Here is a 13,412-nt window from a genome sequence, read left to right as displayed (position 1 = left end):
TTTAGATAAACACGACACTGCACATCTGTATCTCTATCTGATTTTTTTATGTATAAGATTTTTCTTTTTTCTCAACGATATCAGCATGCATGGGTCATTTATTTGAAGAAAATATCTAAGATTTGAAAATCCCTAACTTTTGATTAAGAAATCAAGCGATAAATTATCAGATCACAACCTGTTTAATTGTGATGTGATATTTCATGCATGCAAGGTGTGTGTATATTTGGAAGACCCCACAAAATTACAAGAGTTGACATGATGATCAAGTTACATGTGTGTGAGAAAAAGTGAGAACAGGAAGTGGGGAACAATGTTTGAAAACAAGCCCATGCTAAAACAAAATGTTGGGGAAAGAAACAAACATATACTACTACAATGATTTGAGAGAATCTCATTGTGAGATTTACATGCATTATCTCTACTACAGGAAAAAGCAGTAAAAAGCCCCACTCGAATAATCCCTTAGGAAATTAATGGATTCATTTCTTTTTTTTTTTTTAGTCTCATTATAACTTTACTGTCTGTAATTAGTTCATAAAGTAGCCAGATTGACATATATACATTATTGTGCACATGGATACTCTATATATTAATAAAAGTAATAATTAAAAGCTACATGTATGTTATATATTAAATTAAAGAGTTTGTATTAAATAATTTGCATAAAAATTATTATAGATGCAAATCTATTGGAACATTTAATTAAAGAAAAAGAATGACCAAAATGCTTTTAGACACTGAAAAGTGAAAATTACGTAGAATAATCTTGACCCCAATTTTAACTTTAAAGTCTCTTTGTATAGTCCACTTAATATTGATAAAAAAAAAAATAAATTTTGATGGTTGATTATTTATTTTATTTTGTAATAAAAAATAAAAAAATTAACTAATATTGATTCAATTAAAATAATACAAGATAAATATAAAAAATGATTATTATCTAATATTTTTGGGTGAGAAAATCAATTATTATTGGTAAAGAAAGAAGGAAAGCAAGAATGTTGTTACCTGAACTACTCCATCTCTAGCAGCAAGTGCAAGAATGTCAGCACAAGAGACAGTAGCATTGCAAGCAGCTTCAACATTGCTTTTAATGGAGTCTATCACTTCAAAACCACGAGCTGAATTTTGATTTGGTCCTGCACTTTTCTCCCCTGTGAACGTGGATGTGTCATCCAATAAGATTGATCCATCACACCCCTACCATACCATATATATGCAAATCAATTAATTACTTTAATAATAATAATAGCCAGCAGAGAAATCATAACTAAATAAAAATGCTAAGTTATGATCCTTACATTAACGAAGCAATCATGGAAGAACAAGCGAAGTATGGAAGCCCCCATTCGAGGTTCCTTGGTAACAGCTTGCTTCATTGCACTCAGCACAATGGCCTGAAGATTTGGACAAGTTTTGGCATAGAAATTTGGTGAGAGTTGTGCATTGCTCACAATAGAACAAGCAAGAACAGAAAGAATAATAGACAGTGTAACAAACAAGTGATGAGGAAATGGTGCCGCCATTAATTAATTAATTATTACTATCAATCCCTTAAGCTTAAGTTATTTGTGGAATGAACGAGTGTGTTTGGAAGAACCATGCAATTATATAGAACATTTGTGTGACGGTGCATGAAAAATATAAAGAAAAATTAAAGTTATATGATATAGACTAAAGAGTGAGTAGTGGAGATAAATAATAAGCATGCATGATTTTGTATTTTTGGTTCATATTTTCAAACTTGTCTGCTCCAAACGCGCTTTACTACTTTTATTATTTTCTATCCGGGGAAGGAACCAACGTGAGGAAGGAATTTTTCATAACAAGGTGGATTGGTCAAAGTGATGCATATTTTGGTTTCTTTTCCATAGATTTTAAGTTCGAATCTTTAAGATAAAAACAAAAATGTTGAAAATGTTGTTATGTAATCATTTTATTCAAAAACTTAAACCGATAAAATCAGATACAGCTTAGATATTATATTCTAAATTTTTTTTTTTAAAATTCAGTTAATAAGAAGATGTACGTTAATAGTTATATTTTTAATAATATGTTGATTTCTACATATGTATAATGTAACATGTTTGATATAGTTTCTAGCCTATATAACAACAGTTATGTATATGAATCATAATTTAAAATTTTGAATTATATATTTTACTTTTTTTAATAAAATTTCATTCGAGTTAAATTAAATTAGTCGAGTTCTTATAACAGGATTCAAATACTTAGAATTAAGAGAAAATTTCACTCCCTTTTCCCTGCGAAATGTTAAAATGACACTCCTCTCCCTTCTATTTTAGTAAATTTATTTTTCAATATCAATATATATTAATTGTTATACATATTAACAGTGGTAAGATTTTTTTAATTTAATATTAAAATAATATATATTGATATTGAAAAATTAATAATAAAATACAACTATAATTGTTAACAAAAATTTTGGTAAAATCATAATTTAATAATTAAAAAAATTATTAAAAAGTAGGTATTTTAGAAAAAAATAATTTAATTATTAATTTTTTTAAAATTATTTTGGTAAAAATATAATTTAATTAATAAAAAAATAATTTATTAAAGAATATTTTGGTAAGCAAAATTTAATGATAAAAAATAAAATTTTTGTTAATGGATATTTTTTCAAAAAATAATTTATTTTTCTTAAAAAATGAATAAAGTTAATATTAGTTAACATAAAAAAAATTTAAAATGGATTAAGGAGGAGGTTTTTCAAAAGTTAAAAGAGAGAAAAATGTACATTTATAAAATAGAGGAAGAGAGTGTTATTTTAGCATATCGTAGGGGAGAAAACTGAAAAGTAAAATTTTCTCTAGAATTAATTCAACAAGTGGAAGATGAAATTGAAGATTGCTTACTTACCATTGGAGCAGTTGACTTGCTCCCCATATAAAAAACAAAGGATTAGTTGCATGTATAGGCTAATAAGTCTCTAAGATCATCAAATAAAAACACAAATTTTAGCGAAAAAAGATTAATTGGAAGTAATAAATGAACTTGCTGGATGCTGGCTCAACAGTTTTAAGTGGGAAAAACCAGGTTTATGATATATAACACCAAGATTCCTTCACGAGATTTGCTTAATTATTGGAGAAGTATATATGCCTACTGTTCTCCATAACAAGAAATTTTACTTTTTGCTTTGTCTTCTACCTTTTTTTTATACCAAAAATAAAGAAATTCAAACCCACGATTTCTTAAATGAGTATAGAGAGATGATGTCATTTGAGTTATAACTCATTAGCTTACTTTGTCTTATGTTAGTTTAATCATTTTATTAAATATGTATTTAAACAGCTATATTCTGTATATATTAAAATTACTCACTAAAATTAATTATTATTATAAAATATAGATTAAAATATAATTATATATTAAAAATAAATTAATAATATTTTATTTGTTATCTAAATTTGCGGAAATGATTGCTGCTACATACTTTACACGTCAGTCTATGCATGATTTTCATGCATTGTACCGAACGTAAAAGACCTTTAAAGAGAACTCCATCCTTATACGTTCAATTAATTTTTTTTTCCCAAAGAAATTAAAAGAATTCCTCTATATATAATTCGAATGAATTAACAAAATGTTCTTCCCATCATAACAGTATCACCCACTAAGGTTGATCAATTTGACCAGTTTTTACTAGCTCAATAATAATTAATTTAAAGCAACCAAATCCAACTAACTTTATCTGATTAATTATATTAGTCATCTTAGCCAAAAGGTTGACAAAGTATTGATGGAACATTTCATAAAGAAATTCGTAAAATATAAACCACTTTGATATAATAATATATCTCCAAAGATAAGTTGGCCTATATATATGCTGCACTTTCAGTAATATATACTTGTGTTATTTATGAGAAATATTTAGTAACAAAAAAGAATTAGTCAAAAATAGATAGAATTTGTCTTATTTAATGTTTATTAAATGTTGTAATAATTAATAAATACTAAATAAGATAAATTCTAACTGTTTTTTTGTCTCTTTAGTATTAACGTTAATTTATCGTATATCGTAAAGTTTCACATTAATTAAAGAAGGGAATAAAATATGTTTTATAAAAATATAGAAGTACTTCTTGTTTTTAGACAGATTTTGATGGATTAAATAGTATCTATCTCTTTATTTTAGAAAAAAAAATAAATCATAAGGTTGAAATGTCTAGGAGCAGTCGAGCAGACAATACCCTCGGACGAGTAAGATGGACTATTTTAGAAGATGCAAAAACAAGGTTGTAGCAAGCCAACTAGTTTAAATAGAAATAAGGGTATTCTCGATTATGTATAAAAATAGTGTGATCTTTGTCATTAATTTACAATCTATTGGGTCTTATGTTAATGATTTTGATATAATTGATCCTCTTGTTAATTAATGATTCTTAGTGGTCCTTAATGATTATTCTTCCAAACATGAATTCGTATTGATCAAGTCTAGAATTAAAAATGAGGTTTTGATATATGTGAGAATCCATCTATATTATATTGGCCATATATATGTTAATTAAAGGTGTAATATAATTTGGTTATATTGAGATATAAACCATTATGTTGACAGTTGACTTACAAAGATAAGAACCATGCAGCAAACGAAGGGGAAGTTATGGGCCAGCCAGAAATTAGAAAAAAAAATGTAAAAGTAATGTGAAAGAGTGGAAGAAGCCATGCGATGACCCTACAATGATGGCGAATCAGAATCAATCGGCTTGGCGTGTTGAAATTTCAATCTTTTTGTTTTTCTTCTATATAGTACCTTTAGGTAACGATAATAATTGAAAAATATTCGAACCCCAACGATTATATTACTATTGCTACTAATTAACATATCTGAACCTTTAATTAGTGGCCTTTGGATGCAAACATGGGCTATTTTAAGCATCAAGCCTGCTACACATACAAGCAAAAAAAGCCTACAAGCGTTACAAGTTGCCCAGCCCAGAAACACTACACGCGCACTCACTTCCTTTGAATGGAGCGTCAATCTCACGTGTGTCACTCAACAGTTACGCTTCGCAAAAAGCACTCGTTATGGTGCACTCTTCCTCTTCTCCTTCGAAGAAAACACAAACCGTCAAGTTTCGAGGAACATTCCAAACTGAAGAGACGTTCGAACTCGTCACGAAGATTAGCAGAAATCATCAACAAAAGATAGAACTCTCCATCAACAATCTTCAGAAAAAACAAAGAAATATTATTCAAGGTAAGTTACTGTTTTACTGATCTTGTAGATTTTCTACATTTCGAAATCAAAGAACTATGTTTTACTGTTCTTCTACGTTCTTCTAAGTTTTATTGTTCTTCTTGTTCTAGCTCTCATTTTACTGTTTTTAATGTTCTTCTTGTTCTAGGTTTTACTATTCTTCTAAGTTCTTCTAGGTTTTACTGTTCTTCTTAGTTGTTCTAGGTTTTACTGTTCTTCTGGTTCTAGTTCTTCTCCTAACGGATTTTTGGGAGTATATTGCGTAATTTGGTGGGTGTATATGGAGTAATTTGTTCGGTGTATATGGCATAATTTGTTGGGTGTATATTTCTGAACTGATATAATGTAATATAATCAACTGTTGCAACTGTTCTAATATTGCTTGTCCTTGAGTGTATATTGCTTGACCTTGTATATTTATGCATGTTTGAGTAAATTGAACATCATTTTGAACTGATCTAATTAAATACTTATGAGAATCCGTATAGGTGTATGTAGCTAATCTATAGGTGTATCTGACTGATATCTATGGGTGTATTTTTCATTTCAGAAAAAATGGCAAGCAAAAATCAAGCTGAAAAAAATGTAAAAACAAATATATGTCTTAGATCAAATCAATTTTTCATAATCGAAATATATTGGATGGGTTGTTTCCTTGTTGAATCCTCTGAGTCTTCTTCAGTCTCAAACTCAGAGGTAGAATGGACTTCACTTTCAGTTGTTTCAGTCTCAGATGATAATGATGAACTTGCCTTCCTTTTTTTGTTTTTTTGGTTTTTTCTTTTTTTTTCTTTTTTCTTTATTTCTTTCATTTTCTCCTTTGTTTCGGCCATCTTTACAATTCCCTGAAACATTAGAAATGTTAGTTAACAGCATTCAGGTAAATAAAATACACCCAAGATATTTTGTTCACTTACCATATATTCTTCTATTTCTGCCCTCATTCTTTCAACCAACTGCTCTCTAGTCCAGTTGGCAATCCAGGGTTTTGGATGTCTTTCTTCCCCATTCTTGTCTTTATTTTTTGATAGACGGAAATAAACTATCATCAGGGCAAACAGGCGGAGAGAGTTTCGAGAAGTTTGAAACTCCTGCGAGGACGAATGAAAATACGGTTGACATGAAAGAGAAATGCTACATCTGAGCCACACGAGTGAAGACATACGAAAATAGACTAACTAATGAGTATGACACCGTGTACACACTCAAATCCCAAGATAGTTACATTTTATCAAAAATTCACCTCGCATCACTCGCAGCTGAAACGCATATAGAAGCTGAGGTAATATTACAATAACCTTAATGTTTTTATCACCAAAATTAACTGCAATGTTGATTGATGTAAATTGATTTCGGCATCTTTTTCTATATTGTCTCTGCCATGAGCCTCATCTTAAACCAGCAAAAGATTAAAAGGTTTTAAGAAGAAGTATACTGTCTCCCCCCTGATATTGTGGTAGGGTTGCTTCAACGAATTTTGGGTGTATTTTCTGCATTCCTTCGGGTGTATTTGCTGTGTTAAATTGGGTGTATTTTATGTGATCATTTGGGTGTATTTTCTGTGTTCAATTGGGTGTAAGTTGTGTATTCATTTGGGTGTATTTTCTGCATTCGTTTGGGTGTATTTTCTGTATTCATTTGGTGGTTCACAATTTTTGCAGAACATGGCCATTGCAAATCATTCAGAAGGGGTATTCTTACAGCCTAAAACCAATAAGCCATCCAGGGTGGAGGACTATCCAATGTTTATACCCTTCTTGGACCTTAAAAAATTAGCATCGCATCGTTATGTAAGTTTTCATTTCTAAAACTTCTTATTACCATTCTTTACTTATGTGCCAAATAAACTAAAACAGTGTTCAATCTGGACATACTTCAGATTTTTGCACCTGTTTGCCATTCACAACATTGATGGTTATGGTTGGCTGATACAAGAAAGCGGAAATTTTATATACTCGACCCATATCACACGACATCTCCGTCCGATGAGAGAACGGCCCTAAATACATTCATTGTAAGTTGGTTCTGTGTTCTGTATTCTAATAGTTGGGTGTATTTCTGTTCAATATAAGGTGTAAGTTTGTGCTCCTTTAGGTGTATTTCTTTATTAAATTTATTCATGTATTACTGATTTGTTTTGTGTTTTAAGGGATATGTAATTTCACGAATTAGAGTATATGCTGGGGGCACCTCTGAAGAGAAGGGACAAGGACAAGGAAATTGAACCGCCATACATTAACATCTCAGGCCAAAAGACAAGGTATAAATCTTTCATTCTGAAAATTAAACTTTCCTATATGTAATTTGTAATTTATTTTCTTGGTTTTCAGCTATGACTGTGCTATTTACATAATGAAGTGACTTGAGATAATTTAGCTCGAAAACATTAAAAGGTTGAAGTATGAGTGGGACAATTGGACCTAGGTAAATGTGTTTAAAACTAAATAACTCTGTATTACTTTACTCAATTAGCATGGTTGATTTAACAGAATATTCTTTTTAACTGTAGGACGAGATGGACCACTTTAGAGTAGATATGCTTCTCAGATTCTATTCCATGAAATGAATCAAGACAAAGTTGAAGCCATTAAGGGAAGTAATGCAATAAGAGTGTCCAAGCCATCCTCATTGTTATTGAGTCCATATTGTCAGATAGATTCTAATGATATTGACACTGATTAATGTAACTGTTATATAGTCTTGTAAGAAATTGAACAGATGATGTAAAAATTTGCCAATTATGAGTAAAACTCTCTCTGCTGTATTCAAAATGTATGAATTACAGGTACTATAATATGAAGAAAAATATCAAACTAAATATACACCCATAACTTGACATTTTACACCCAAAAAAAGTTGAATATACATCTAAACATCTATCCCCTGATGATTTATCCCTAAACCCTAAACCCTGAAACCCTAAACCCTAAAACCCTAAAATTCTAAATCCTAAAACCCTAAACCCTAAATCCTAAACCATAAACCCTAAACTAACCAACCTACTATACACCCAGATCATTGATTTTTACACCCATAAAATCTCATTTTACACCCAAGGAAAGTTAAAAATACACCAGACTTCTATCCACTAATGCTTTATCCCTAAACCCTAAACCCTTAAACCGTAGCAAAAAAAACAAACAATATTTTATAACATAAATAGCAGATTGTGGCTGGAATTTGAATGCACCACTGATGCAGCATCAAAGAGGTTTAACTGGATATAATAAACTCACATATTAGCTAAACTATTAACGAGAAAATTAAACTCAATCACCGCATATTTAAAGAGCATCACTTTTACCTCGTTTAAAGCTTTCGTTTTCTTCTTCTTTGAGGCATTTGCAATCTGTTTGTCCAACTTTGAACCTAACCTATTTTTGGGACGTCCTCTTGTTCGAATCCTTGGAGGGCTTTGAAGCTCGTTAACGGATTCCAAGTTGGCGTCTTCGTGAGATAAAGAAGATGTCCCCTTCCTTTTGGCTTTCAATTCTTCTATCTCAACCATGACGTTATCATACGCACGGTGCATAATCGCAGTAAGCTCCTCCGATTCTGATGCAAATTCGCAAATATTTTGCGAACGAAAACCCAATTCGTCAAACCTCTTGCTTCTTGGCTCTAACAATGGCTCGTCGTGGTTGCTCTTGATGTGTGTGTGTCGCCTCTTTACCTTCTTGCTCCATCGTTCCAATATATATCTCGATGACACTTGGCTTACTCATTCAAAGCTTAACACACTTAGTGCGTGACGGCACAATATCCCTCTTGACTCGAATAATAAGCATTGACATTTTACCTCGACTGCTACTGAGTCGTAAGTAACCACAAACTTGTTGAATATTGAGCTGGAAACTTGTTCTCCAACTTCGTATACTGAATAGCCTAGAGCAGAATTCGTTAATCTAGTGATACAATTCGCCTTTTCTCTAAATTGTGCTTGGACTTTCCTAAACTTTTGATGAGTGTACACATCTTGAAACTGAGCTTCAATGGAGGATTTGGTTGCACACGGTATGATCGTATGAAAATCTGCAGCATCTGATTCTCTCTCTGCTTGCTCCCTGCTTCCGAGGCAATTATCGTATTGTTTGACAAATTGAATAAGCGAGTTGTTCTGGGTAATAAACTTGTTAAAAAATGAATGCATGCTCTCGCTCCTTTGTGTGCTTTATATCCCTGCCCAGAAGTGGTGATCCAAATAGATTGGAACCCATATATGACGGTCTTCATAGAGATCTGCAAAATACACCCAAAAACAGACTATAAATACACCCGAAAAAACATGCAATTTATATCTCTGCTGCAGATTTTAAACAACATTACATGAAAGCCACTTGTTGTCCACAAGACCAAAATTCAGCAGAAAATCATTCCAATTCCTATCAAATGAATCTTTACTATGAGAGTTCCAAACAACTTGGCTCAATTCTTGTTCAATTTCAGCATGTCCCTTGTACCCATTTAATTTGCTTGGGATCTTCTTCGTGATGTGCCAAATACACCAACGGTGTATTGTTGTTGGCATACAAGCCTCTATAGCCCTTTTCATTGACGCGCATTGATCGGTGAGAAACGCTTTCGGAGCATTTTCCCCCATGCAACGAAGCCAACATTGAAATAACCATTTGAATGACTCAATTTCTTCGTTCTTCATCAAAGCGCATCCAAGAAGTATTGACTGACCGTGGTGATTCACCCCGACGAAAGAACCACAAACCAAATTATACCTGAAACAAATTACGATATTGCAGAATGAAAATCATTACGTACACCCATATAATGAATTTATACACCCAAGGAAGATCCAATATACACCTCTGCAGCAGATTCATAGAACTAAACTAATTTAGCAGCATAAACAAGAACAGCATATTACCTGTTTGTATTGTACGTGGTGTCAAATGAAATAACATCTCCGAAATACTCAAAGGCAGCTCTGCTCCTTGCATCGGCCTAAAAAACAAGCTTAATCGATTGATCGTCCTCGAGTTCGAGCTCGAAAAAGAAATTCTGATTTTTCTCTTTCATTCTCAATAAATATTTCCCGAATTCCTTTGCATTTTCTTATTCTGAAACATTCCGCACTTCTCTCGTGATGTAGTTCCTCACATCTTTTTCAATAAAATTTAACTCGCGGTGATCCCCAGATGCCGCAACGAATGATTGGAATATTTTGCTTGGTCTGATACCGACTTCCTCGTTATTCTCTATTGTACGACGAACGGACATGCTTAGTTCCCTGTGCTGTTTGAGCATCTCTGTTTGAGTTGGACAACAAGGGTATGAATGATGCAGCACGACCTTTGAAATGATCCAAACACCAACATCCTTCAATGTGTGTATATAAATTCTTGCAGGACAATTTAAACCAGCTGTGGGATTTGTCTTCTCGGTCGAAGATATTTTAGAATTCTATTTTCCCTCTCTGCTACATGTGATCAATTGATTCTTAATTTCGTTTCCCTTTTTATTTGTGCTCCGAACTCTTGTAGAAAAACCTGCAGGCTTGGCGTAGTCCTTGTAAAATTTTGCAGCATCTTCAAGGGTTTTAAAGGTCATTCCAACCTTGGGAACAAGCTGCTCATCAACAACAGAGAGGAGCTGCAAAAATACATGTTTAAAACAAGAAAATACTATAAAATTTATGCACCTCATAAAAAAATAACAATCAATTAAAGTAAAATACACCCAAGGACTCCCTGATCTACACCCGTTACGACAACAAGTCAACTAAAATAACAAGGAAAACTGTAAACTATAAATACACTCAAACTTCCTCCTAAAATACACCCAAACTTCCCTAAAAATACACAAAAAAAATTCTGATCTACACCCGAGCGTCTACTATAAATTGCAGATAATTAATCAAAACTAATACATTAGATTCAATCCACAGATTATGTTCACGCATTAATTTCACAGTCTATATTCGCGAATTATTCAGCTAAACAATCATAGACGAATAACTGCATCAAATTCAGATTAATCTTAATTAGCTGAATCTAAATCAAACCTCAGGAACTTCGTTCGATTTAAATTTAAAATCCACTTTGCCCTGATTGAGCTGACAATTTGAGGTTAAATCATCCATTATCTTCAAGGTTCGTTCAGATTTTGATTTCAGAAACCAGAAAATCGAAATAAAATGAACCTAGAGTTACAGTGAGAAAAACTGAGGTGAATGACGAAGAACAAAGCAGTGATAAACGCCGAAGAAAGAACGATCGGGAATACAAGGGAAGAACGCAAAGAAGAATAACGAAGAAAATTGGCAAGAGATTCGAAGAAGGTAACGAAATCTTTTGAAAATTGAAAATAATATTATTCGCGCGTTAATTGATTTGTTGTTCTGTTATATAGCGCGTGACTTGTACGTAACAGTTGGAGCACGTTTAGGGTTTTAGTAAGTTTCAGTACTTGTAACACTTGTAAGTGTTAATCACTTGTATGCTAAGATTAATTTTTTGAGCATAATGGTCTCAACTGAATTGGTGATTAAATCGATTTAAATTACTGATATATTGATTTATTGATTTAATTGATTGAATAGTTTAAATTATAATTAATAAATATAAATTTTAAAAATATAATTTAATTTGTATATGTTATATATTATAAAGAAAAACAAATGCAATGAAAAACAATTTGATGCAGTGGCAGCCAAGTTACTACATATGCAAAAAGACCTAAGGAGGATTTTTTTTTATTAATTGTTGACTTGTGGTTCTGACCGATTTGCATCGATTTTGATTGATTTTTTTAAATGGTTAGAATACTGAATTAAATCGGTTTAGAATTTATTTGGTTTTATGTCAGGCAGATTTATCACTGAAGCGACATATTTGTTAAGAAGGATAATAGAAAAGTATTGTAATAATAAAAGGGATCTACATATGGTATTTATTGATTTAGAAAAAGCGTACGATATGGTGCCAATGGAGGTCTTATAGAAGGTTTTGGAAAGGAAGAATGTAAGGATTGCATATATTCGTGCAATTAAAGACGTGTATAATGTGACTACAACTAGTGTGAAGACTCAAGATGATGTGACAGAAAAATTTTCTATTAGCATAGGATTACACGAGAGAATATCCTTAAGTCCATACTTTTTCACATTAATTTTGGAAGTATTCGCAGAACATATCCAAGAGCCTGTGTCATGGTGCATGAGTTTTGACGATAATATCGTCCTTATGGGAGAGTCAAGGAAAAACCTAAATAAGAAGCTAGATTTATGGAGAGAAACTCTAGAAGTGTATGATTTGTCGTAGCAAGACGGAATATATAGAATGTAAGTTCGGCCACCAAAGGGGAAACCCTAATATAGAGGTGAAGATTGGAGAAAACATCCTACGAAAAGTTAAAAGTTTTAAGTATCTTGAATGCATCATATAGGATAATGGAGAGATTAAACAAGATGTAAATCATAGGATCCAAGTAGGTTGGTCAAAATGGTAGAGTGTCTCTAGTTTTATCTGTGACAACAAAGTGTCTTTAAAACTTAAAAGGTAAATTCTATCGCACTACTATTATACCGGCTATACTTTATGATACAGAGTGTTAGACGGCCAAAGGAGAGCACGAACATAAGTTAAGTGTAGTAGAGATGAAGATGTTGAGATGGATGAGTGGTCATACGCAATTGGATAGAATAAGAAACGAAGATATAAGAGAGAATTAGAGTAGCACTTATTGTAGAAAAGATGGTAGAATTGCATTTCAGGTGGTTTGGACATGTGTGAAGAAGATCAACAGAGTACCCAATCAAGAAGGTGGATGAGATGGAAGATGGACAAATGATGAAAGGCAGAGGAAGACCTAAGAATATCATCTATGAAGTGGTCAAACGAGATATAAACGATCTCTCTTTAAACATGATACATGATAGAGCCCAATAGTGTCATTTGATCCATCTAGTCGACCCCACCTAGTGAGACTGTGGGATAAGACTTTGTTGTTGTTGATCAAATTATTGAATTGAACCGATTTAAAATCTGACTGGTTTTTCGGTCGACAGTCCATTTTAACAACTATGATTGAGAGTGGAAACTGGAAAGGTCATAGAATGGTGTATTGGCTGCAATATGGCTTGTTGTTCTTGAATCTTTGCTTCGAAGAGGAACTAGCCATGAAGGTACTTCTAGCATGAGATATGTTGAATCATATTGTCATATTG

At 32.3% G+C, this 13,412-nt stretch overlaps 1 protein-coding gene across 1 annotated transcript in view; it reads right to left on the bottom strand.

The window, feature by feature from the left end:
- Positions 1-1,773, bottom strand: part of LOC107613841 (peroxidase P7) — a 4,176-nt gene extending 2,403 nt beyond the window's left edge. Inside the window, exons 1-2 of the mRNA XM_016316010.2 lie at positions 1,305-1,773; positions 1,012-1,203 (exon numbers count right to left, since the gene is read on the bottom strand). Of these exons, the coding sequence (XP_016171496.1) occupies positions 1,012-1,203; positions 1,305-1,529 (417 nt within the window). The 5' untranslated portion in view covers positions 1,530-1,773. The remainder of the gene's footprint in view (positions 1-1,011; positions 1,204-1,304) is intronic.

This window comes from Arachis ipaensis, chromosome B08 (assembly GCF_000816755.2).
Source record: "Arachis ipaensis cultivar K30076 chromosome B08, Araip1.1, whole genome shotgun sequence".
NCBI classification, from domain to species: Eukaryota; Viridiplantae; Streptophyta; class Magnoliopsida; order Fabales; family Fabaceae; genus Arachis; species Arachis ipaensis.
Note: the sequence above shows the minus strand (reverse complement) of the source record. Positions and strands in the feature narration are given on the sequence as shown.